Below are 27,892 nucleotides of genomic sequence, written 5' to 3' on the forward strand. Positions count from 1 at the left end.
GTGCTGGCCTTTTTTGTAGATTGCACTAGTGTTCTCTGTAGAGTTTATTATTCAGGTGAACACAGATGCTAGTATCTCAATCTCGCCATCCTCGGTTCTGCTTTGAAAGTGAGGACAATGACAGTATAGTAATCAGAGAATGGAATGGACAAGACCCAAGACCTCATACATGCGCTCTACCACAGAGTTACATCCCCCTTCTATCTAATCAATGAATCTAGTCATCCAGGAAACAAAACAAAAAACCATGATTGGTTCCTGCTCATATAAATAAAGCACAGATGTACAAACCGAAACAATGACAGAGTTTTATCTCTTACAAAAAGTTCAGCAGCTGCCATTTTTAGAAACTGTAAAACTTCTTTAGTCATTTAGAGGCTAGGATGGTCAAGATGCATTTTTTAAACATTGGTTGAGTAAAATACATTAACAGGAAAGAATAGCAGAACATGGATATGTTTTTTTTTTACAACTAATGTTAACTATCCCATGGACAGACTTTTCAAATCACAATCTACATTACAAGCCTTTGATCATATTCTGATTTACAATTAGAGAAGGTTAGAAGCTAAGATGGAAAGACTTTTTAATACTAAAATTACAGGCTGGGATACATATACTGCGTTTTTGGCAAAACTATCATAGTGGGTTTTTTCTTCACATCTTGTTTGTAATTAGTGGAGTTATCCATTATGCTGGGGCCGTGATGTTATCTTCTATTGTATTTGTTTCCATGCACTTATTTTTCTTTTTGTTTTCTATGGGAGGAGTAAAGCTGATGGAAAATTCCATTACAGGTGAAGATTTCCTATTGGTGCAGTTCTGTTAGGAAAGGATGTTGAACATCATTAAGTCTGTTAGAGCTAGTAAATGAGACATGATTTTAAAAGCCAGAATGACTATGCAATGGAAAAAAAAGCATGACTTTTTTTTTAATGAGTCATGCCTTGGAGGTCATGCCATTCTTTTTCAGTACACAGATGTTTATGCACTCAATTAAATTTTAAACCCAAACATAAAAAAAACAAAAACACACACACACAGAAAGTAGTTATCCATGCTTTTCACACTAACTTACTGCAGCTGTATGCTATCATTGATGTTGGCTTATAGAATGGATGGTGATGATGGTCCTTTTGGGGGGGTTATTCCTCAAAAGATTAAAATTTAAATTTTTCACACCACTAGGCAGTTTTCCAGACAGTCCATCTTGAATTAGTCCAGATTCATTTCATAAAAAGATTAAAGATGTTGTGTTATTTTACTACTTTAAATTAAATCTGTGGCGCAAATAAATGGAAAGTTATTGAATTCAAGTTTTAATCACTATTTTCATTGCATGTCTTTTGAGAAAAAGAATTGTAACCTGTAGCTGTTTAACAGCACCATGTAACCAAACAATAATGGAACTGTTTGCTATTTTGGAAACGTGGGTAAACTTTATTTTCCACACGTGTACTGCACACTTCCTATTTGCATTCTTGCGTGCAAATATAAGAGCTGCAGAGTGGCTGTAAAAGAATGCAAATTTCTGCAATATCCACTCTGGATGTTTTGTTGGGATCACCTTAGCAACATGTTCAGAAAAAAAAATCCACAACAAATAGTTTGCATTATGTTCTGCACCCACTGCTCTCTGCCCAGTCACAACACTGTGAGAAGACATCTGCTGCTGTAAAATGCAAACATAAACGGCAGATGTGGGGGAAGGAAGGCCTGATTCACTATGCAAATTCTGACGTTCATGTCTGACAAAAACAATTTATAGTATGAAATTTGAAAAAAAACAAACAAACAAAAATAAACAACTCATAAACAGCCACTGCACCCACCACACAGCTGACAATGTTGTATTATCTTTATTATATATGTTCTGTTTGACATGTTAAAAATACTCATTCATACATATTCTATTATGTTCTTATCTGCTAGAGGAGTCAAATGTAAAAAACTACAACAATTTAAAAGAACAGAAGATAGTATACAGCCTGATAAAAGTATGACTTTTGAGTTACAGAAGATCAATGGTGAGCTACCAATCATGCAAATCTACACAGGTGCACAGCTACTTTTGGCTGAATAAATAGGGGCATTTTAATCACATAGTGGCTGATATTCACTAGAGGCATGTGTGATAATTGCTTGATGACCTCATAATCAAATATTTCCAGACTATGAAGACCTGCATGGGCAGTGGTGAGTTGTAGTAAAAGGCCTGTGTAATAATCCCTCTACACCAGGGGTCTGCAACCTTTATAATCCAAAGAGCCATTTTTCCCTCAACCCAGCTAAATAAAACTTTAGAGCCACAAATTTTATGAGACCTTTTGAAAAAAAGACAACTTATAAATTTTGATAAATAGCTACTAAAGGGAATTTGTTGTCATTTAAAAAAAATACATCTTTATTTCTATTTTTTGGTTTTAAAATAACACACACACACACACACACACACACACAAACACTTCTGCAAAGAGGATAAACAGACTTTCTTCTATGGTATGTAGATATCTGTGGAAAATTATGTTTAAAAAAGTCTATAGTTTTCAACCTTATGACAAGTAAAATAGATTAAAAAATGTTACTGGTAAGTTTAGTGTCATTATGCTGTGAAAATTCAATGCAATTATTCCATGAAAAAAAGAGGTAAAAACCTGCATTTGGTATTAAATCTATATTAGAAACATTAGTTAGTTCTGTAGCATTTTTAGCCATGAATTAGGAGCCATTGTGGGAGGTCCAGGGAGCCACCTGTGGCTCCAGAGCTGCAGGTTGCAGACCCCGGCCCTACATAGTGAGCCCTGTGTGAGAAGTCACACCCTGCTCATCTATTTTAGTACCGACAGTTAATATAAAACACTGTATTGTCATCTTGCATCTGTGATGTGCTGTAGCAGAGTTGCGGCCCACTTACCAAAGTGGAATTGATTACTTTCAATTACATGGTAAATGCTAATAAATGCTGGTTCTGACATGGGGGTGCAACTGTTGGCTTTAATCCACCATTTATGCTACAATTCATGAGAGTGCATCCTGGAGGGCTTTTCTATTAAGTCAGGGGATCCAATTATAATGTATTTGTGAAGACTACTTGTAAACAACTGTGGAATGTGTGAATGGAGTGAGAGACATCCTTCATGAAACAATTGAGAGTGCTGCATGATAATCAGTGGGTCATCAAATGCCTGTCTGGACAAAAAGAAAGTAAAGAAAGTCCTATTTCAGTACTCCTTGTCTCTGTCTTTGATTTACAACTGCTCACACATCTTCGGTTTACTCCTCTCTGATGCTGCAACAATGCAGGAATTTCCTCCTCAGCTTCTTTTCAAGTCCCGGACAGCAGGGGGCGATCTCAGACATATTCCTTGGTGCTGCCTGGAGGGCCAGAGCGAGAGCCGGGCATGGATGGGTACTTCGATACCTGCTTTTTCCTCGGGCAGGAGGCTGCCAACATGGCTCCACCCAGGACATCAAGGAGGGAGCCACCCCATGCGATGAAGATGGCGGCACCAAATTCAAACCTAGATGAAAAAAAATATATATTATTTTACTGAAAAAATATATAAAATTGAAATATTTTACATAGAAATAAAAGATCTCTGTTTAATTTAGAAGGTTTGTTGATTTCTACACATTGTAAACACTGTTAAAAAACAACATAGATAGAGGATACGCTTTTGTTTATTAGCAGTTTATTAGCAGCTACAATTTTTTAAATTATTAGCTGGCAGCATTTTTAGTATTTCATTAAACCATTTAACTTTTAACCAAAGTCAATAAATGTCTGGGAACTGGGAAGACCGGTTATTGTACAGGAGATTAATGTTGTAGCATTTTCCATCTGATACAAGATTCTAGCTGCTCATCAACTCTGGGTCTTTTGTATTTCATGTGTTCAGATGGTAAAAGGTCTTCAATGCAGGCAGGTCAGTACAGTACCCAGATTCTTCTGTTACGAAGTCATGCTGTTGTAATAAATGAAGTATTTTGTTTAATGTTGTCTTGCTGGACACTGCCTTTCCATAAACAGGATGGAAGATCCATTAATTCCAAAAATAGTTTCAGAAACTGATTTGTCTGACACAGAACTAATTTTCACTTTGCCTTAGTGCATCTCAAATTAGCTTTAGCTCAGAGAAGACAGCGGCATGTCTAAATTATGTTCACATACGGCTTCTTCTGTACACTGTAGTGCAATACGACCTTGAGGAAATGAACATCACAGTCATCCGGCATTTTTATCTGTTTTCCTTGCAAAAATGTCTCCAGGTTCTATGAATCTTTTGTTATTATAATCTATTAATAAAATATTTAGTTTTCACAAATCAAATTTATGTTGAGAAACTTTTTTTCTGAAATTGCTCCACAATTTCTCAACAGATTACTGGACCTCTTTCTGAGAGACTTTGCCTCCCTAAGGTACTCTTTTTGTGCCCAGTCATTTTACTGACCTATTGCCAATTTTAATTTCCTCCAATTAATTCCTTTAGGTAGAGATGATGTCTTTTACAGTGTTTTGTTGCTCTGCCATTAAATTCAAGAAAAGCTCATGTTTACATGTTCTGTGTTTATTTACATTTTACACAGTAGCTCAACTTTTTGTGTTGTGGTGGTTGATAGTGTTGCCTTATGCTAAGAAGGCTGCTGGTCCAAACGTTTGGAAATGGTCAGGAAGGAACTTTTGGACTACTTACTTGGTGTTGACAGGAGTGTAAGGATTATAAAAAGCTCTGATGACATTGTGAGCAAACCAGGAGCAAGCCACGATGGCGCACAGCCCTGCAAAGTGAAAGAGCCAACAGGAAAGATCATTCAGTCCGTCCACACATCAAAAGACAGACAGACAGAGCAGACTTGCTTTATCCCTTTTATTTTCACTCGGCGTCCACCTATTGATCTCAACACAATTAGCTTCTAGTGTTTCTGTTCTCTTCAGAGCCTGTTAGACCTGTGATGTTAGAATCAGTGCCAATAGTACTGGTCTCATTCAGTGTAATGACCACTGGAAGGCAGGGACAGATGAGTGGGAGGAAAGATATTTGGACTGAGGATCAAACCTCCCACAAACCTCCCACATGATGCAAGACTAAAAGATTTAATTTCATCCAGAAAAAAGTTGATGAAATTACATAACTCAGAGTTTTGTGGGTTAAAGGTTTTGACTGGTTTAGTCAGATGATTTTAGCCAAATGCCAAACTTTAGCTTTTCAAGTTGGTAAAATCTGCTGGTGTAAATCTTTACTGTTAGCATTCAGTCTGATTATGATTCACCTGTTATTGATTTGTTTTCTCTAAAGATGTACAAGATGCAACTTTAAGCCTGTTAACATCAAGCTTCTTCAGGGTACTATACAACCATATTTATGGAAAAATGGATGTGAGTTGCTCTGCTGCTTCCTGTGTAATCTGCTTTACATGCTACATGCTATTAATCAAGTGTATCCATGCTATCTGGGTGGTCGATTTAAGGAGCAAAATCCCTGTTTTTCTCTCTTGCTTCATCCCCTCCACATCCATCTGGCTCCGAGGCAAAACAATTTAAATTACAACTTTAATTCTAAATTGGGAAAACGTTTACTTAAGGACTGATTGGATGCAAACCTAGTCACCAAACTTTTTGTTTTGCAGATATAGTCCCTCTGGCAAACTAAAGTTTGTGATGGGATCTTATACCACACTCTAAGGTCTTCAGCAGCTAAAGAAGCCTGAGGTTCTCCATGATCAAATCAGTCTGTTCCTTAGCTATAAGATTTACTGGTTGGAAGTTTTGCATCATCACCTCCCACTAGCAGGATGATGCCTCCTGTCATGGCAATGCGGGACTTGCGTAATTTGTCATTTCCCCCACAGGTGGTGCACTTCATTCCCATACAGGCCACACCTAGTCCTGCGATGGACACAATGATGCCAACTATCATCAAGGCGCGAGTGGCCTGGAGCGAACCTGGAGCAGTCAGAGAGAAGGAAACAGAGAATGATTAAGTAGCTGAGAAGAGTACAAGAAAAGTGTACAGGTTCTTTTCTGGGAAGAAATGAACAGATGGCTTTTCGTTTTGTGAAATGTGGGAGTGCGTCTGAAAAAAGTAAAAAAAAAACAAAAAAAAAAAAAAACAAAAAAAAAAACATGATTTTTAAAAGCACAAAACAAACACAAAACTATATGTGGAGTGTAAATCTAAAAGAACACACTAGGAAATGATTCAGCACGACTAGTAAGCAGGCTCCAACCTATCAGGCACACTTTATATGTGTGTCCACAGGTTGTGAATTACATTCACATTAGCCCGTCAGGACATTTTAATGTGAGCTTTTCCTGGAAGTGAAACCAAGGGATACACATGAACACACAAACAGAAAGAATAAATGCATCTCATGCCCTTTCATTTTCACTTAATCCTGCTAGTCCTTGGAGAGCTGCTGGAACACTCCTGTCAGGATCCTCATCTGTCAGCTGCCCCCCTCTATAAACCTATCACAGGGTGAGGCCCCTCTTTGTCTCTCAACCCCAGTCCACCTAGAACCAGTCTGTGCCAGTCTAGGCCATCCCTGCCCTGCCCAAACAAACAAAACCCTCCAGCAGTGAGTGAGGGATGAAGGGATGGGTGGAGAGAGAAAGACAGGAGTGGGATGCAGTGGATATAAAGCAGAATATAAAACAGAGAGAAACGGGAAACAATAGGGTGGATTATGGTATAAATGCAGCACAAAATGTAGCACCCCTATTCATAATTACACAATTTGTACATCCACTGAATTCATTTTGCAAACAAGAAGCATTACACAACTGCACCTACTATTATGTAATATACAAAGAAGTGCAAGACCCACTTGGACACGTTACTTTTTCTTGTTCTCTAAGAAAAAAAAGCTACATTTCTATAACAGTGCGTTACAAATATATCTTGGATATTGTCCTGCATGTGCACATGTCATGTAAAACTAACAACTTCATAGCTACGGTCTGATTAAAATGCTAGGAGATCCTCTTTTTACTCCCAACTCATTAAACAGTTGGTCAAGACACTCTGGCGTCTCTTTAACAAAAAAAGGGTGGTCCAACTGATTTCAACAAAAGTCGCCTACCATCTGACACAGAGGCAGAGGTTAGAGTGGGCTAATTTGCTTTTTCACATATCTCTGTACTAAATGACACAAACTGTAATTTTATCTAGGCTGATTTAAGCCATGAAAATAGGATAGATGGAAGCTCTCACCAGCACTTCCAGGTACCCTCAGCCTTGGGATGAAGGAGTATAACTTAATTCTGTGTTAAGCTAGTAAGACAACAAGACTTTACTAAAACTCTTGTTTTTCTTTTTCTGTCTAGTTTCTTGTTTGGAAAGAAATCAAAACTAACTCGAAGAATGATGAGGACAAAAATACATTCTTACAATGCATTTTAACCCTAATGGGCACCATTTTGCTGGTTACCGTAGTTACCTGTAAATACAAACCATTATGAAAAAAAACTAAAAACAGCATTTGGTTGGGGTTAGAAATAGAAATAGCATAGCAATGCTCAGATAGCATAGGAAAAGTTCATGAGTAGGGGTACATTTTAATTTTTTAGAATCACACCATTACCCATTGGACGCCATGTTTACAGTTTACATGGAGTTGAGCCCACAACCATATATATATATATATATATCTATATATATATATATATATATATATATATATATATATTATTTTTATTTCCTCTTTCTTCATTTTTCTTTTGTTACATACACACACCAAAACCACTTGTTTAAGTTTATATAGTAAACACCTGGTTTAAACACCCAGTTAAAAAGTTAAGACTTATTATTATCTTTTATTGTTATGCTGTAAACAGAGCATATGAGTCCACTGAATATTTAGTTAGCTGATCACTAATTTAAAAAGAGAGAGAGAGAGAGAAAAAAAAAAAAGAAAATCTGAAATTTTAGAAAGAGATTTTTAGCTATAATAGGAAAGGAAAGTACCTTGACATGTATTTAATGAGTTACAGAACATGTGACCTCATAATGACCACTGCTGTTAACCTGTTCAGTATACAAGACCTGATTCTCCACATCATATCTCATTAAAATGATTGTTTCAGTGAGTAGTTTTCCTGTGTATTAAAGTGCAGCTCCAGTGTTCATCTCTATTTTCTTGAACATTTATCAACTGTAAGCGACCATTTGCGTCGTTTTTGAAAGGCACGTTGCTATTGTGAACATATTTTCATAACAGGCTGTTGACAAAAGGCTGGTTTCAGCACCTTGTGTCAAATGTAACACAACTGTCTGTCACCACCCATCCTGGGGGTTATGGAATAATGCTTGGATAATGTGTCATCATGTGTGGACAGCAGTAAAGAGTGTGTGTGTGGGAAAGGGGGGAGGGGGGGGTCTTTACAGAACGTGATGCTGTGTGGGGGAAACAAGGTCCCACTGTAATGACAGATTCTTGGGTCTGAGGAGCAGGTTTCACTTAAATGTAGTTAAACCTAATCAGTGATAACAGTGTGCTCCATTGAGGACTAAAGGAGCAGGTGTGTGTCCAGGTGGGTCATGAAAAGGAAACAATGTGAAGGCAAACACATTAAAATCACTTCGAACGAGACAGATCAAAACGTTAGTGCAAACTGTTGCATATGTCTTCAGATCGTAGCCTGTAGATACAATTAGATATCAAATTAATGAAATTGCCCGATTTGTATGTTGTCCCCTGGAAAACTTACTGTCCAGCTGCAGGATGGAGTCGTAGATTTTACACTGGAGCTGACCGGTGCTTTGGAAAGCGCATGACATCCACAGTCCCTGGTACATGGCCACCGCCGTGATGATGTTGTCCCCGATGTACGCTGACATCTTCCACTGCGGCAGAATTGTTCCGATGATCAGCCCGACGATACCGATCAGAGACAGGAAAAAGCCCAACAGCTGGATACCGGAGTTGGCCATGCTTTTTTTTTTTTTTTTTTTTTTAAAAAAAGCCCACTCTCTTTAAAACAGAATCCCGTGTCAGAATCACCTTCTTCAAATTTTTGCGAGATCTTGAGATATTTTGCTTAATTAATAAATGAAGGAAACCCAGCAGCTAGGGTCCGTATCGCAGAAGACTTGTGCTTCAGTGGTCTCAGAGTTGAGGATGGGCATCCAAGAGATGGGTGATGGTGTGAAGTGGGTGTGTAATTATCACGTCTGCTGATGCATGAGTCGCAGGTCCCTGAGCTCTGCTGAGAAATGCTTTCTCTAGTTCAAGAAAAGCAACAAGTTGTCTTTAAACTAGCTAAACACTTTCTCAGAGTTTAATAGATTAATGAAACATTTTCTGATGCAAGGTAAAAGATCATAGTTTAATTTAAGCACTTTTTATTTTTTAATATTAGATTTTTCAACTTTCAAAGAATGTACAATATTTTAACATGCTCATTTGAATGTTTAAAGGGTTAGGGGTTTTGTAAACTAATATGCACTGATGGGATCTTTATTTGTGTCTGACAAAAGCAGAAAACACCAATTATTCTGCTGATGGGCTCTGAGCAGATAATTGACCACTGGGCTGTTTGAGAAACATTACACAATGTTTCTTTGAAGGATATAATGAAATCATAATGAATATCATAACGAATATGCATCTAGAGAATATTGTATGGCTGTATCTCTGTTTGTTGTGTCCAACTGCTAATGTACTGCATGTTTTTGTATACCACATTATGGAGTTAAATAAATAGAAAATAAAAATTTTAAAACTCCAAAACGTGGAAGAGGGTGCTTTACACAAATACACTTTGTGGAGGTCCTTTTTGTGCCTCAAATAAAATAAACAAGCAAACAAACAAAGTAAAAGTGTCACAACACCATGAAACTACCATCCCTACAATGAAGCATGGTGGTGACAATGTGACATTAACACCATTGACTCACATCTAGAGGATCCCTAATTTAAACAAATTAATAAATGAATTGCCAAACAGATGGTAAAAAGGAATAGGTCATTTTGCCCTGACTAAATAAATTATAAGTTGCAACAATGATCTTCTGGAAATGAGGCCAAATAAAGTATTAATTTCTTCAGGCGTGTTCTTGATTTATTTATTTTCTCTCTTGATTCATCAATAAAACGTTCTCAAAGTTGAATAAATGGTGTGTAGATTAAAATGATCCAAACATCCCCAGAAAATTCTTTTAGAGGTAGTAAGGCAACAAAATAAGGAAAAATATTCAACTTTTCACATGAATTGTGTTACTTGTGTCAGTGGCGAAGCTAGACATTTATGCATTAGGGGGTCAGAGGGTGAGCAAGACTTTATCATGGGAGGCCAAATACTTAGAAAATGACTGTATTTCCTCTAAAATGCACACACTTACAAATGCTGTTAACTGTGCTCAAATTATAGAGATATGAGTATAAGGTGCAGTAAGCTTGATGTGGTAGAGGGATCAATTTCTTCTACCCATAGCAGTTCTGGCTTACTGGCTGGTGGTGGTGCCTATGTCCTTGTGTCTGACCACAATAAGTTGAGTGGCTAGCTCCATGTTGGAAGCTGTAGGGGTGCTGACATTGGGGCTGGGGTGTGTCTTGACCTGATCTGTGTTTTCCCTCTTTACATAAAAGTGAGAAATAGCTCCCCTTCTCTTCAGTTTTATATCTTCCTATAAAACATCTGACTGGTTACAGGCTATATTGCTCCATATTTCCGTGCAGTATCTTTTTGTTTTTATTTCATCTGGCCTGTGCAACATCACAACTGGCTGCTCTGTTGTACTGAACCAATTTATTTTGCCAAGAGAAGCATTTTGGATATGGCTCTCTTGAATCTTACATGTTGTTCTGTACTTATTTATTTATTTAAATATGTTTCTTGCCTGTTTTGCTTGTAACAACTGGACCAGACCAGAGAAACAGCAGAAGGAAAAAGGTGGACAGCAGAGAGAAGGGAAGAGAAAAAATAGAAAAAAAGGAGAACAAACCAAAAGGTAGAAAACAAACCACAACTGCAGTCAAACTCAAACAGAAAATCTAAACAGCTGCTTCAGCAGTAAAGGCTTCTAAAAAATCACAACAATCATCAGGAGCACTTGTGGTAAGAAAAACTGAAAAACTATGAACATCAACGAACACAACAGCAGCAAGTACATGTGTGTTTCTACTTTTGTCTGTATGCAGGGGTGTGTGTAGGTGTGTACAAAACATTAGGGGCGAGTTGTGTTGAGTTATCATGGAAATGCCACCATGCCCCCTCCAAGGATCAGAGGCAGACCAAGAAGGCCAAGTACCAGGCAACCAGCAGCTACCACAGAGCACAGAACCGAGAGAGCCCACTGCAGGGGGCTTAAATGGGAATGCTTTCCCCACATTATCTTCAAATAAACCTAGTGCTATCAATTAACTGGATTAGCACTGCTACGTAGCTTCAGGTTAACATCAGATTAATAGCCTTACATAACATTAGTTGTACTTACACAGGGACAAAAACTCCTCCAGAAATGTGCAGTCAAATACAAATATTTCTAAAGGATGACCAGTTGGGAATGTACTTTAACATTTACTTCAAAATAGTCTATTGACACTGGGGATCCAAGCCTAAGGCTGTACCTGGGATGTCCAATCAGAGGCAACCAGTGCCACCCTGGCCACCGCTCTATCTCCACCCCTATTAGGAGTCACAGCTTTGACAATAAAGACAAAAATGTCCTTGTTTTAATTTGTTAATCCAATGTTTTTATGATCAATTCACTGCTGAGAAATGAATTTTAAACAGTGAACAAATAATTTCAGTCTAAATCCAGTCATAGTGTACCTATATTCAATGCTGGGACTTAATTAAGTAGATACATACAACATATTTGCCATTAGTATGTCAGCTTTAGACTTCCTGCAAAGAACAGGCATTAAGCAAGAGACAATAACAAGCTTTGTCTATCTCAGAATCACACTGGGGATAACAATGGTCCTACAGCAAAGTGAGAGGAAGTAATAACCCATAAGCTGAGGGGGAAGTTTTCCTCACTGCTAGGTTAGTGGGAATGTGTTCACCGGATTACTCAACATGTAATGAGGCTTTGCCAGATTGCTCACACAGCTCTTTTACACCTCTTCCCAACTCCCTTAAGCTGATCCCTCAATTTCTCACATTCTTGCCCTTTCTTTCCATTTTCACCCACCTTTCATTTCACTATAACTCTTTCCCTTTCAACTGTACCCAGGACTGGGTAACAGGCCTCAAGTCTTTTGCTACTGAGGCCAACAAATACCCCATTGTTGCTGGGGAGGAATGACCCTGCAAGGAATCTGTCCCCTCTTTGAAATGAGCAAAATGAAAGATGGTTCTTTGGGGTTTAAAGTTGTTTAAATTATGATGGGAATGTAAAGACTGAGAGATGATGAGGAAGAAGATATAAAGTTAAAGAAAGGTGGACAGAAAATGTAAAGTAATTGAGGTAAATGAGCAGGTAGAAAATCAGGGGCCAGTCTGAGGTCCACTGGTGCTGTTGCTACTGGAGACCTGATTTATATGATGTTCTCTTTGGATGCTTTTCCAAACAGGTCCTGAATTGCAAAGGAACACACACAAAAAAGCCCCCCCCCCCCCCCATTTCACCCTTTTACTACTTACCGTTTTAAAAGCGTAAACATACATTCGTCTTGCTGGTTCAGCCGTTGCTCAACGCTCATGAGGTGGTGAAAGAGAAAACAGCTAAATCAGCCCAAAGAAGGGTACTAACAACATTCTCTTAGGGGCTTTCCCGCTTATTTCTGTGGCCTCCTGTGGGTTTGAAGGGAGCAAGTGCATTACAATTCAATGATTGAAGTCCTTTAAGTGCCCTTTAAAGTCACTGAGGCATTAACAATAAAGTACACTGAGCCCACAGCTTTTCCCTGAAAAGCTCAGAGTGTGCAAATGAGGGGGATGGCGCCTGTCCTCTACATGTTCCCTGTCCTCTCCACAGGCCTGAAAGATTGTGTTCTGGCTTGGTCTTGTGGGCTCATTCTTCTCTTCTTCCTCCCCTCAACAGTCTTAAGAGCTTTGCAAGAGCTGCATGCAGGGCAGAAACATATTTGGATGGCTGGAGTTCAGTCAACACCATCACATACTTGGTGGCTTCATGCTGCACCGAAGTGAGCTGCAGTGCAACTGTGGGATCTAAGACACAATTACAAATGGAGAAATGCAAAGTTAAAGCTCTAATTATGGTTATTTTCATTAACATGACAATTTCCCATCTATTTACTGGTCATGTGACCACTGACCTTTTCTTTTTGAGAGTTTTTAGGTCTTTTTTTTCATTTGTACTAGATTCACGTTACCTATTTTTGTGTCAGTTTTCTTTTATTTATATTTTTTCAATCTTTGCATATCTCTTTGCAATTTTTTGTACACGTCTTTGCAAGCTTGTTTGAATATTTAATATTTCTACATATTTGTGACAGTTTCACATAGTTCTAAACGTAGACAGGCATTCATCAAGAAACTGCTTTGTTTTGCACCGTGGGCCATCATAGCTATTACATATTCTGATGTGGGACTTCTCTTTGATGACAGTGCATGCTACCAGTCAAAAGTTTGAACAGGCTTATGTAATTAGATTAGATTAAATACAGTAATTCATGATTCCCCCACAAAATCAGTAGTAGAAGCTAAAAGATGGCAACTAAGGATTAACTCATCAGTTACAACCACTTTTCAGGTCCCATAGATAACTTGTACTAGAGAAAAAAAACATTAAACCTTAATTTATAAATGTAATTTATTACTACATTATTATCTCATTTATCTTTGGCAGTGGCCTTGACATTGTCTACAACAGCCACAAAAGCTGGGAAACATAAATCAAATACATTTCTTTGGGATTTGGGAGAGTATTTTTCTGTGAAAAGCAACACCAACACCGATCACATATGATTAAAAGAAAATAAATATATATTTAGCTCAAATTTATAATGCTAGTCTCTGACATCCCAAACAGACCAAACCATCTGTAATAGCATGTGTTTGAGCTGTTATGGAGAGTTCAGGGTTTTTAGGACATGATAGTTTTATGTTTCTGTTTGTACTATAAATGACACAGTCAGACATGAACTCATAACTTAAATACTCTGTCAACTATCATCCTTTCACTTGACATTATGTGACTGCCCTCTACTGCCCAAAAATGCATACTGCAGTCAGTGTGACCACTATCCCGTCATGAAGATCATTGGTGAGCCACACACATGTTCATTTACAGGAGATGTATATGTTCAATTTTTAAACTCAATCAAAAACTATAACATAGCACTAAATATATTATTTACACAAAATTATGTAAAACAACTGACTTTTCTACAAGTTTTTAAACATGAAATATGTCATGGTGCAAGCTGTGTGTCAGGCCTGTAAGCATCATGTGAAGCTGATGATGCAGAAGCCACATGGAATACTTTATTATGGAAAGTCAGATCTGTGAGCATGAAGAATTCAAAAGGAGGTGAGGACTACAGAATATTTCAAGCTTTGGCTGTGTGTTCCTTTGTGTGTCTGTGTGGAGTATAGTCTATGGAAAGGGGTTGTCAGGTGTATAATTGAAGCTGGCATCCAGGAACATGGCCAGAGTTCCCAGGGTGGTGATGATGACAAACAACCACAAGAAGAGACGATCCACCACCAGGGCAATGAACTGCCAGTCTCCCGTCATCTGGAAGGAACACACACACACACACACGGAAGAACTCCCTGTAAGAACTGAGTCAGCAGTGTACTAAATTCAGTGACACATGGACATCATTGGAGCATGTTTGGGACATGGTGTGCTTGGGATAACAAGCTGCCTGACACTCACCGTGTCGTCTGTGTCCTGCTTCTTCAGCTGCTCGGCCATGTATGTCACAGCGGCGATGGCTGACTTCAGGTTGGGAGGGAGGATCAGACAGTAGCTGTCAGTGTTTGGAAGCTGCTGGAGCTGCACTGTGCTTTCACACCTAAACACACAGACGACGAGGGAAAACTTTAACAAAGTAGAGGAAAGTACTGTGCTGCACTGAAAATATCTCCAGGAAAGTTAGTGAAATATTTCTTTTACTTTTGTTCTGTTATCAATAAAAAGTTTCCAGGAGTTTTTTTTTTTTTAAATATAAATATCTCTATATATAGATTCTGTTTTTATAAGATTTGAATTTGTGTATAATTTTGGGGCTTCTCAGTACAAAGCTCCAGATTGCAGCCAAGTAAAGACACTGCACTCACAATCCCATATCAAACATACAGTAAAAATAAACTAGACAGCTAGAAGTACCATATTAATAGTCATATGAATGAAATGACCTGAATAAATCTGAGCAGCAGCCATAAGAGGGGGTTGAACACGCAACCATCCTCTATGAAAAAGAATGGACATAATTATACTCCACTATTTTTTCAAAGCATTCAACACTAGAGATGTTTTCAATACTAGTCATACTTACAAAGACTCATGAATAAATATGTGAAAAGTCAGCAGTTGTGAGCAGGAAATATGTGTTTTTAATTACTAACGTCAGTTATGAAGTTTTAGTTTTTATTAACCAATATCTTACTATACTATTATGATTTATACACTTTAGTCTTGGTGAAACAACACAACAAAAATGCTTTAGGAAATGTACCTAATACATTTTGGTATAATATGTTTTTTGAACATCTGTATTTAGCGCAACAAATCACAGCTTAGTTTAAGTGCAGCTGCATTTATGTTGCACTATGGTTGTTATCTTTTTCTAAGTCCTCATAAATTTCTCCTTTCAATTCTGTTGTTAAACTTCTGATATTTTCCCAAAAATTCTGGAAGAAGCACTGGGGAAAAGACTCCAGGAGGTAATAATTTTGACTACTTGACTGGTGTTTGGTTTTTCTAGCCCTTTAATGTCATACGATTAGATATTTAATACATACAATCTGAGACCTATTGCGTCACCTTATGGTAAAAACTTTAAAACCTACAATCTGATACTTTTTTTCTGCCCCCTGGTGGATACCTTTTGCACTACAATGATTCCGACATATGGTAATAAACATACATATATGCACTTTTATTTCTTTTGCTTGGCTCTTTTTTAAAATTCTGTTTAAAGGACTAATAACAACTTCACATTAAAAATGAATTCTACCCATTACTTCTGAGTCAGGCAGGGCTAGACTGTGTTAACATGGGAACATGATGCTGCAACTGCACACTATAAAGTGGCACATTATTGTAAATATAAATGGCTTTTTCACAAAAAATCCCCTTTCCATATGATTCTACACTAATGAAAGCATAATAAGAGGAGGACTATTATAATACACTCAGTTCTCAGTTCTAAAGCAGACTTAAAATTGTGGAATACCACAGGGTTCAAGTCTATTATACAGTTATGTGTCCTCTGTGAATGGTTAAAAAAAAGCAGCACCACCTTCCAGAGAAATGCCACAAGCTGAGATTTATTTTGATTATGCCATGAACCACTAGACCAGCATTGTTCACCTCTGCTCAAACATCCCATCAGTCACATTATATGCAGGACGTGCAGGTCAGACCCAGATGCTGTCTGTTCATGGCAAACACAATGTGTCTCTGTGCAGCGACAAACTTCCTGTGTGTGTCTCTCTGAGCGCTGAGTGACAGCCACACACTCCTGACACAGGGTGACATTGACACAGTATTGGGTCAACATTTATGTTGTACGTTGACCTTTGATTGCTTCATTCTTCCACTCGCACAGCTGTTCCATAAAGCAAAACATACGGACAACGCTGTGTCGTTGACAACATTCTCATAATGACCGGTCCGAACTTTACTGCTAAATTATAAAACAAAATCATTAATGTGTATTTAAAGTAATAACATAGTTCAGTTTCTCACTTTATAATATAATATAAAGGTGATAACATTAAATAACAAAATGATCATAGACAAAAATTAATTAATTAATTAAATAATTTGCAAAAGAATAAACAGACTAATCTTAAATTAATTAGTCAAATTTAACAAACCATTCTCGACTTCAGAGATCATCTTAACTGGAATCTGTTAAAACCCTTAAACATGTCATTTCTTTTAATATATGACCCAAAAATACACACTAAGGCACTTACAAGTTCAAGAAAACACTTGCAGGGTGTTTACTATTTACCAAAGATCCCACTTTTTCCTGCTGACCTTTGTTTTCAGCAAGCCATTCACCATTAACAGCCTCTAAATTTACTTGCATATAGTCAGTGTTTGGAGAAAAGTGTACATATAAATCATGAATCTCATCAGAACTGATGTTTTATGTTATAGATACTGGCTAACTTGAATCTTGTGTGACGCAGTGGTTTGGAGGTGACGCAACAACATACTGCTGTTAAATCTCAGGAATGGGAAAGCTAAATCAAAGGTCAGTCTGTTTTACAGTAAATTGTTTGCTGTAGTTTAAATTTATGATCTTATGTCATTTAACAATAGTTGATTAATCCCTCAACATTGCTTTAAGATCAAGTGACGTATGTAGCTGTGGTTGGCATGCGCGTGCATACCAGGAGTCATTCCTTTAGCCAAATGTAACTGTTGAACTGTAAGGAGTGCCAGACATAAAAGAAATAGTCCGATCTAGTCAAGACGTTGCACATAAAATAAGCGTCACAGGTTTTTCTGGTTTGTAAATTGTGACAAGTTTATAGACATTGTCTATAAACACAGTGGGGCCCTGTCTGAACTACATGTGGACAGTCACACGGTGTGTACGGTGTTAACAATGTGCAGAAACTGTGGCACCAGAGAAGACGGCATCAAAGCAGCAGGACACAAGTTGTCAGTGTCACAGACAGACAGAGTGACAACACATGGACTGCTGGACAATATAAATGAACCAGCTACTGACAGAAGGGTGGTGTGTGTGTGTGGGTGTGGGTGTGTTTGTGGTTGCATTGGTACAGATTAGTTCAGAGCAACAGTATGTGGTGATATACATGCAGCATACCATCCACATTCCAGGGCTTGGATTCATTACCACGGATTCATATAGACCTGCACACTGTGAAGAACACACACTCATACAGTCATGAATTAAAAGGGCATTACTTTGACTTAGAGTCATTTTCATACCATAATTACAACTTGCCTATCTTTAACCTGAATGTAATCTTAACCCAAAAAGAAAGTAACACTTGGACCACACACAGAAGCTTGCATTCAGACTTCAGACTGGGAGCTTTACTAACATGAGGGGAAATTGCAAACATGGGTAATTCATATATATGTCAGTCATATATGAAGCATCTATTAATTCTATCCTCTAAAAACCCAAACAAAACACAGAGAACCAGTGATGATCCATGTATATAATGGAGGGATCACAATGATTTCTACTCTTCTCTTTTATCCTGACTGTTTGTTGCGTCACTTCAATGTCCCTGTTTGTGGTATAAATTAAACAGATACCAAATGGTTAAAGGCATGTTGTCTTTTGGGGAGATCTCCACTTCTCTTAAGCCTCTTAACAAATTTAAATTATCAAGACCACACTTTAATCGTTAATGAAGAGTACTGGTCCCATTAAGACGTACAATTACATCACAAAAGATCCAAGGGATGCAACAAAATGAGTACACACACATTTACTTCTTATACACTGATAGTGAAACAAAGATTTTTCCACACTTTAAACCAATCACAGACATCCAGAGAAGTCTTTTTCTGTCTAACTTGCATTCTGTCTAAGAGAGTAAAAGAGAGATGGAGGCACATCCACTATCTGTACCACTTCTAAATCTAAAACAATGCAAGTCTCCTGTGTCCCAGTCACACAGCAATAGTCTTCTATCCACCTCCTTTCTGTGGGATTACCATCTAATGCCTAAACTAAACAAAGGCTTATTGCCTGGCGACTGTAGATGGGGGTGAAGAGCTTACTGAGACTGAATATGATGCCTCTGGAACGAGACAAGAGGTGCACACAACCAGGTCTGGTTCATGGGACTGCTAAGCGGCAAGGCTGAGGCCTACCGCAAGATTAGAGTGAAGCTAACTGTGAAGATGAGTTTTCTACAACTTTACTTGTAGTTTTTTTTTCTTTTCTTTTTCAAACTTCCAGATATCAGTTGGATGGATATTGCTATAAAAATACAGAGAAATTGTTTGAGGGTTTTGCAATAAAATTAATTCAGTCCTTTGTTAGAAGAAGAAGAAGAAGAAGAAGAAGAAGAAACCTACAGATCTGATAAATGAAGTCAACATTTAAGTATAAAAAAAAAATACAGTTTATCAAATGGCTACTTGAGGGATGACTTTTTGTGTGTGAATGTCTGTGTGTCGACTGCATATAAGTGGAACTGGATTATTTAATGATAATATGTTTTTTGATTATCATTGTTTTTATTTTAATCTACATTTTAGCGAGTGTTTCAACATCTACCTGTCCAGGGACTGCAGGTGAAAATTAGCAGCTTTGCTAGAACCTGGCACACACTTCCTGTTGAGGTCAGTGTATTATTGTGCGTGTCCAAATAAAATTCTATTCAAATAAAAAAATATAACTCACTATGATAAAATGAATGACTCTGAAGCAGAAATAAACATGTTTAGAGCCAGATTAAATAATAAATAAATAAATAAATAATTTTTTAAAATTTATATAACCCTTTACAATAACCAAAAAGCACTCAAAGTGCTTCACAACAGTCATAAAAAGTATGTAAAAACAAAGAAGTAAATAAATAAATAAATAATCTGTCTCAATTTCCCAGTTCTTATAAGCAAGATAAGGAATTAATTTCCATGTACCTTAACTATTTCAACAATACTAAAGAGGTCATACAACTGTTCTTTGTTAAAAAAATATTTAGCTGATTTGACCAAATTCATGAAATCAGCATAAGCGATAATTACAACCCATCATCTATAGCTTCAAACCATCCTGAACCTTGCTGAGCCAACTCTGTGGAACAATGAAACACACCAGTCATTTCTAATTTCAAATACAACCAAATCAAGATGCTTCATTCAACAACGCCATTAACTTGGCACATTATTTGGCTTCAGCCAGTGTTTTGGACCGAGCAGAAACACCAACAGACACCACGCTGTCCCTGCCACACCATCTCTTGCATATGCAGATCAGAGAGGTCCAGGTTACTTCAGCTGGAGCCAACACCTCAAACTGATATAGTTCAGTGCCACTGTGGTCCTCAACCACAGACATGTTGCCCACATCAAACAAGCGGTCTGTGGCAGCTGCCTGTGTTTATGTAAAACTCATTCAAATATATTTCTTCTAAAGAAGACAGTCTGACAGGCATCTAGGTCATTATTTCCCACTGTTCCTCCTCTTCATACTAGCAGCTTTGAGCATGGAGTCTGCAGGAAGTAAACATCCTGTTACAGTCTTAACAGCTTCTCTGAGTTGATGTGATGATGTCTGTAATTCTGCCAACTCTAGCACGCCATGTACTTTACTATAATAGCAGGTCTGGCATCAGATCCAACATTCACACCCTGGCATGCTCTACAAAGAAGATTCATGCCTGCGCTGGCTTTTATTAACATTAATAGAAATAGATTTTCCCCGGTGTAACGTCAGGATTGGCACATCTCAGCTTAGAGAGAGGCTGAACCAGGATAAATGACCCTGTTGGGTTACGCTTCAGCTGTGATTTGTAGTAGTGTTGGCTTTTAAAAAGACAGTTTTATCTTTTTCAAGCATAAAAATTAACTATGGAGGTTAAAAAAAAGTTAAAGTACCTTTTGACAAAATGCAAGCTAATCCTTTTTTTTTATTTACATCAGTATCTTGTATCTTGTCTTGAAAAAAGTCGTGACTCTGGGTGTGTGTGGCACATAGTCATTATTTCCTATTTCCCAGGAAAGTTCTTCAATTTGCAGTGAGCATAAAGATCTATTAAAATTCACAACTATTATTGTTCCATATTTTCTGGAGGTGGGTTTGTTTTTAGTAATGTGGCTTTACCTGCCTCTCCAGGGTAACACAAGATCAGGGTTGATTTTGCGAATGAAGTATTCTCCTCCAGGCTGTCGCCCACTGAAGCCCCGAATGGGTGTGTTGTCCTCAGAAGAGTCTTCCTCCAGCAAAGGTTCCTCTGGGTTTGGTCTCGTCATGCCGATGTATTTAGGAAGAATGTGAATGAACACCTGAATATTAAAGGTTTAAAATATAATGAGGCTGTTGTTTACAGAGATATCAGTATAACCTAGACAGATGATTGGTACCTTTCTAACCCAGTTTGGCATGATATGCGTGCTGGGTGTTCGGTGGTGCATGTTTAGAACGACCACGCTAAGGATGACAGAAAAGGTGACCAGGATCATGGTGAACAAGACGTATTTCACAATTATAGGGATGCCGAGTGAAGTCTCAGGGACTTTGTCAGCAAGCAGCAGCATGAAGACGGTGAGAGCAATAAGCACAGAAATGGAGAGAGTCATCTTCTCTCCTGAAAGAGTAGGGAAGAAAACATAATCAAAAAAACAGTACTGTCTTCTCCATGTTTGCATGTGAAGAAATGATCAATCAGCTGTAGTTCATGATAAAAAAGATTCATCATGTTCAAAATTTTTACCATAAATCCTGCAGCCTTGTATTAAATGAGTATTTTCTGCAGCGTCAGTGAAAAGTCACTCTGAAAAGTGTTGCCACTCAAGGCCAAATACTGACAAAGTAGACCTATGTATATATAGTATATCAATAAATTATTTTAAAGATTGCCCTGACTTTTAATAGACACATGCTTCTTCTTCTGACCTGATGCTGTGTATCACATCTTATATACCTTCTTGGCAGTGATGTCAAAACATATCAAATGTGCTGACCTGCTCCAGGAGGCAGGTAGAAGACAAATATAGCTAACACGCTGGTGAGGATGCAGGGCACGATGATGTTGATGATGTAGAATAGAGGCTTTCTCTCTATGATGAGATAGAAAGTGATGTCCTCATACAGGTCATCGTTGACATTCTTTCTTGTAGGCTTGTGACAGATGGCCCATTCTCCATTCTCTGTAGAGAAAGACGTACGATGTGAGGAGCAGACAGAAGAAGCTGAGTGCACATTAATACAGCAAACAAAGATTAAAAGGTACACAAAAACAAGCTCAGCACCAACCGGTGAAAGCATTCTCATCTATGACAATCTCATGGATTTCATTGTCGTCATCATCCAGGATGTACTGCAGGTCCACCTCAGAGGCATCGTAGGTGTATGAGCGGAATACCATGCTGCAGTTTTGCCAGTCAAAAGGGAAATATTCCACCTTCGGATGGAAGTACAACACAATTTGGATATGAGATAACAGGAGTTAGCCAGCAATAGAGCCTGATAAATAACTGGATGTAGGTTATGTCAGTACCTGTATGGAGCAGGAGCTACGGTAGATGGCTGGTGGGAGCCAGTTAATTGTCCCATCACTGTAAACCAAGACGTTGACGTACAGAGCCACGTCAAACTGCCCATCATTACTGTAAGAGGGACCAAAAAAAGTATGCAGCTCATATTACAGAGTGGCCATTTCTTCTGTATGTTAACACAAGATGTTTCACAGCCCAGAGAATCTCTAATCTTAGGCTAAAATTTTGTTAATTAAATGTATCCATAGATACATTAAGGGCAACCACAAAAGGCAAACAGAATTTATTACTAACAGCACTTTGTAGAAATAACACACAGATCATATTACAGACCTCCAACTCATTTTTGGTGCCTCCATGCATCAGAAACGTCTTCTTGGCTTTATTCCAGCCACAGAGGACCATTATTTATTCAAATTTTAGACAGACATGAAACTTTCTGCTCATTTGTTGATATTTGGCTTTTATTCATTAGACATTACTATAATTTAAGCTATTTAGTTGACAGAAAGTTTAACAATAAGTGGATTAATCAAAAATTTCAAGTCAAAATAGAGAGCTGTTAGCAACATAGCAGTGATAGAGATCTTTTATAGTATAAAAATGTGATAAATAATTATGTTATGGATCACTTTTTGTGGATTCACAATATAGAGTTTGAGAATAAAAGCTACATTTTGTGGCTGCATTGTAATCCTCCTTGTCAGGATAGAAATGCCTGGAAAACTTCCATAGATCACCGAAAGGCTAAGCTATCAATCACAATTTACCCCGCAGAGTTACAAACTGAGGAATTGTTGACAATATGAGCAATAGCACTCAGAGGGTACTGGTGATCTAGCTGAGTTTTAAGGGTTGAGAGGGACCATAACCATCCACTTGTTATGCCCAACACAAACCAACTGCAACAAACTTAAGCAAAATAGACAAGAGTTTGGGCCTTATCAATTCAAATTAGGCTCAAACTCAGTCCTGAAATGTAACATCATCATCCACTTTCTTATTATTTGCTGTAAGTTGTGGAGTTATGTGACAGTTTCATATATTGAAAAACATAGGCATGCCCAGACCCTTGAAAATGTAGTAATTTTACATTTTTGTCAACATACATGACAGTTTTTTGTAAACAAAACAGGCATGTTAGGATTTTAAGTGCAGATAAAGACATGCAGAAGTATTGGAGTGCAGAAAGTGAAGCAATTTTAGACATTTTTGAGTTCTAAATGTGAGGCTGCTAAGTTTTTCATTGTAAACCAACAAGGCTCTCATACACTCTGGTGTGAGACTGTGGTACATGTTCAATAACAACCGACACTGAGGCTTCATTTCATATTATCCTTTCGTCCCTTCAATCACTCTGTAGTTACATGCTCAGTGGAATCGAACCGCAATAAGAGATTGATCTCAGCCTCCTAATTGAACTACTATCTTTGTTCCAGCGTATGGGTGGGAAGTCAGGCTGGTGACTAAATGTGTGAACTGTGTGATAATAAACAACTTTTAGATTTCTCTGTGCAAGACAATTACATTTATTCAAATTCCCTGCAGATATCTTTTTAGTTATTGGAATGGATTTAGTCAGATGATGCTGTGGTTATAAAATCAATATTTCATTAAAGGAAGTGGACAGTCTGGAAATGTTTTATGTGACTGTATGTATTTAGAAATACACTGACATGTATTCCTAAAGCGTTCCTTTCAATTAGAATTTCTGAAGTGTTTAGCCATTTGTTAAAGGACAGAAAAAAATGAATGAGAGCAGTTTTAATATGCATTTTTGTTTTGCTGCTTTTTACAAAAGAGAGTCCATGTGTGGACTGGAGCATGTGTGGCATTCCCAGGCACATTTGAGTCTAGCTGGGCAAATAAATACAGGTGTTATCTAACCCCAAATGCAATTATCTGGGTTTTGAGACCTTTCGTTTTTTATATTCTAGTCAGACTAACAAGTTAACGGGCTCTAATTAAGTCTTGATTTGGACTGGCTAGCGCAGTAATTAGCTTTTATTTACTTATTTATTTTATAAAAACATGAAAATGTGAAGCTTGAAGCTTTTTGGCATGCTAACAGTTGCCAGTTATCATTAAACACAAAACAGAGTTGATGCCGATCATGTCAATAAGGGTGATGCAGTTAGGTGGAGTCAGGAAATCTAATATTGTATTGACCTCACTCTAATGCAGCGGTTGTAAAACTTTATGAACCACGACCCCCAAGATAACATACGTTGGTGTTTGTGACCCCCACCCCTACGTGACGACCTCGTGATTAATTGTGTGACATATCAAATGGATCATCTTGCAGCATCCGCTAAATATAAGGCTGGAAAACTGTCAGGATCTTCATAAATAAGAAGGATAAAGTGTTTTTTTTTTGCACCTGCATGCCCAAAATCAGCTTCTCTTGCAGCAATGTCAGATTCAGATTTTTAATATGGCATGTGTACTAACTTATACTAACTTAATGGTTTAATTTTGACAGTAAATATCCCAAATTTATTTGATAAACGTAGGTTATACCTGTATATTTTTTCAATTATCTGGTGACCCCCTGAAATCATCTCACAACCTCCATGGGGGACCCAACCTAGTCTGAGAACCACTGCTTTAATGGATGATTATTTGTGAGAAGATAGGACACCCACTTGTTTATGAGGTAGATGTCGGGACGCCACACCTTGTTGGGGGGAATCCTCAAAACCTTGATGTTGTCATATTCCTCAGGGTTCCATGACAACCGGTAGTCTGTCCATGCCTGGGAATGATGAAGAAAGAAAGGAAGGCAGCAGCGCAACAGAACAAAATAAAGATTATTGAAAGCAGAGGAGAGAAAAGCACTGCCTCTCCCTTATTCATCCCAGTTCTACTAGCTTATGACAAGCCTTTTACTGTAAACTCCACTGATGTGGACACACACTCATACCGCTACCACAAACAGAGATAAAGGAGAAAATAAGTTGGGGTTATAAAAAGTGACAGGTGCATTAAAGGCCGGAGTGATAGAGCAGCTTTGAGATGAGTCAGAGCGAGGCTCAGAGATGAAGATGAATGTTTTCTTGCTCTTACCAGATTCATGAACACGTTAGTTGTCATCTCACCATTCTTCTCGTTCTGTAACAGGACAAACAGGGAGAAAAGGTCATATTAATGTCACTTTATCTTGACTGAGGCCTCAAGTTGAAATAAACTAAAGCTGCGCACAGTTGTTTGCATCTGACAGGACTGTCTTCCAATAGCTCACTATCAGAGAAAAAGTTGTCTTGTTTTGCTTGCATGTAACAAAGTTTAGCTGATAATTGACTGATGGTTGACTGCTTTGTTCAAATGTATTAAGAAATAAATAAAATCTGTCTGGCAGCTGTGTTGGATGATAGCTTTGGGGCATTTCCCTCCCTTTACCACAAAAACACAATTACGTTAGCATGCATGGCTAAAAACATGTCCTGATGTTATTCATCAGTGATCTGGGCAAGAGATATGATCACTCTTAAAAACACAACTTTATCTTAAAAAGAGCCCAAAACTCCTGATTGAACACATTTTATAGATGTGTGTATTTACCAAGCTGACAAGCTGGGAGAGAGTCATCCCCACCCGCACCATCACCTTCTCCTCCCAGTAACGAGCTGGTCTGACTTTCATGTTGTAGTCCTTGAATAATATCTCATGGAGTTTTCGTTCTGTCTCTGAGGCTCCTGGTTGAAGTGCAAACAGACAGGACAGGATGAGAGGAAAATAAGGATGATGATATGGATGAAAAATAACAAAGCAAAGAGAAGCAAAGTCAAATGAGTTTTTATTTTTTTTGGATGTATAATGAACATTGAAAGCAAAACTTGGAGATTTCTCTGTGGATCATTTGATGTGGTTTAGAATTCACTTTCCACTAAGATGATATGCTGTAAATAAAACAAATCTATACCCAGAACTGACAGCTGCTTTGTTTTTTTTATTCAAATTTAATAGCCTAATGCAAGTATAATTGACTTTAAAGTGGCTTTTATGAAAAACTCCTTTTTCTCTCCAGGAAAAAATGGAAGATTATGAGCATGATCAGAAGCTTCTTCAAAACCATGCTTCCTTACTTTCTGATGAGAAACTGTCCTTCAGTATGAATACGTAACATAACAGCATATAGGAAAAATATAGAAGGGCAAAGAGGACTTGAAAAGGAAGCAGCAAGCAGGGCAGGTGCTGCACGGTGGTGTACAATGGGTTACAAAGGTGACTGAGCTAATGTAATTGATATGCAGCAAGGGAATGGGATCAAAGAGATGTCTGGCATACCAGCTCCATCGGGAACAAAAATAGCTTCTGATTAACAAACAATGATGTGTTAATATGGTTCATTATATGTTCCCGAGGAGGAGAAGGACAGCCCTGGATTTTTGTTAACTTTTCAAGCACAAAAACCTTTTAAACACAGACTTTGCGTCCACTTGTTTCAGTAAGCTTTTGGCCTTTACCCAGGTATGCTTTAACACATTCCTTCAATCCAGAAAAGAACTATTCATTACAAACAAGCTCTAATTAGTTTTATCTTTAATCAATTGAAACATAAAAGAAAAAACATGCTTTTATAGCAGCTAAACTAAACTGACAATAGCTAGGTATGAGATGCTTCATTTTTCTGATCCTGACAAAAATGCTTTGATTCCCACACCTGGAGACAGAAAAGATTCACTTCTGGGAGTCAGTTTGGGAATAAATGGTAAGTGGTCTGTATTTATATAGTGCTTCACTATACCTGCTACGATACTCGAAGCGCTTTACATTATACATCACATTCACACACTGAATAATAATAATAGTATTGGGGCAGATATGGAAATGGAAACACTGCGCTAGGTCACAATCAAGCAAACAGTTACATTTTGTTTTCAATGTGTATTTTGGTGTCAAAGGTCAACAAGAACAACCTATGTTTGCTTTTTAGCTTCTAAAAAAAAGAGCCAGAGTGGTTATGTGTAATCCAGATTGGTGACAATGAAAATGAACTGTATACATTAGTTTATCAGATTTAATTTAGAAATGATGAAAGGATCCTAAAAGTATAAAATCTAAAGTCTGGTTAGCTGGACATAAAACCAGCTGGTCATTGATTGAAGCAACACAAGCATTCTTAACCATTTCCTTACCAGTAAAAGTAAGACAGAGGCAGCTAAAGATGATGAGAAGTGAATTCATCTTCACATGTTTCATCTTCATTTGTCCAATCATGGCAGTCATAACATCTTTTCACAGTTCTCCCGTTCCAACCAAGGGACCCCAGAAGCTCAGGCGCACCCTTCAAGCTCAGCCAAACAGATGCACACCTCCAGTTGGATTGCTGCTAGCTGACTCCTCCGGCAGGACATGCACTGATCAGCTGACGTGACTCTCTCCCACCCCTTCATTTCTCTGCAGCCATGGGTGAAACCACGGCCTGATTGGGTGTGCATGCTGGGAGTCACAAGAGGGTGGAATGTGTTTGTTCTGGGAGGCCTGTGGTGCAGGCACCTGTTGGTACTCACCAATCTGAAGTTAGCTCTGTGAAATCGGTGGGCAGGAGGAAGAGGAAGTGGAGGGGGTGTGATGGGGGG

The 27,892-nt window shown here is 38.1% G+C and overlaps 2 protein-coding genes across 2 annotated transcripts; both read right to left on the reverse strand.

The window, feature by feature from the left end:
• Positions 1-2,473: 2,473 nt before the first annotated feature.
• Positions 2,474-9,127, reverse strand: cldn7a (claudin 7a). The gene is made up of 4 exons (XM_041986060.1): positions 8,711-9,127; positions 5,780-5,944; positions 4,695-4,779; positions 2,474-3,521 (listed from the first exon to the last, which is right to left on the reverse strand). The coding sequence occupies exons 1-4, from the start codon at positions 8,931-8,933 to the stop codon at positions 3,353-3,355; spliced, it is 642 nt and encodes a 213-aa protein (XP_041841994.1). The 5' UTR covers positions 8,934-9,127; the 3' UTR covers positions 2,474-3,352.
• Positions 9,128-13,841: 4,714 nt separating this feature from the next.
• Positions 13,842-27,546, reverse strand: chrnb1l (cholinergic receptor, nicotinic, beta 1 (muscle) like). Its single transcript, XM_041986077.1, has 11 exons — positions 27,449-27,546; positions 25,872-26,005; positions 25,377-25,421; positions 24,956-25,065; positions 22,313-22,421; positions 22,069-22,216; positions 21,777-21,962; positions 21,177-21,400; positions 20,917-21,098; positions 14,796-14,934; positions 13,842-14,651 (listed from the first exon to the last, which is right to left on the reverse strand). Exons 1-11 carry the CDS (start codon positions 27,537-27,539, stop codon positions 14,511-14,513), a joined length of 1,509 nt encoding a protein of 502 aa, XP_041842011.1. The 5' UTR covers positions 27,540-27,546; the 3' UTR covers positions 13,842-14,510.
• Between the last annotated feature and the right edge of the window lie 346 nt (positions 27,547-27,892).

Source organism: Melanotaenia boesemani, chromosome 5, assembly GCF_017639745.1.
Source record: "Melanotaenia boesemani isolate fMelBoe1 chromosome 5, fMelBoe1.pri, whole genome shotgun sequence".
NCBI classification, from domain to species: Eukaryota; Metazoa; Chordata; class Actinopteri; order Atheriniformes; family Melanotaeniidae; genus Melanotaenia; species Melanotaenia boesemani.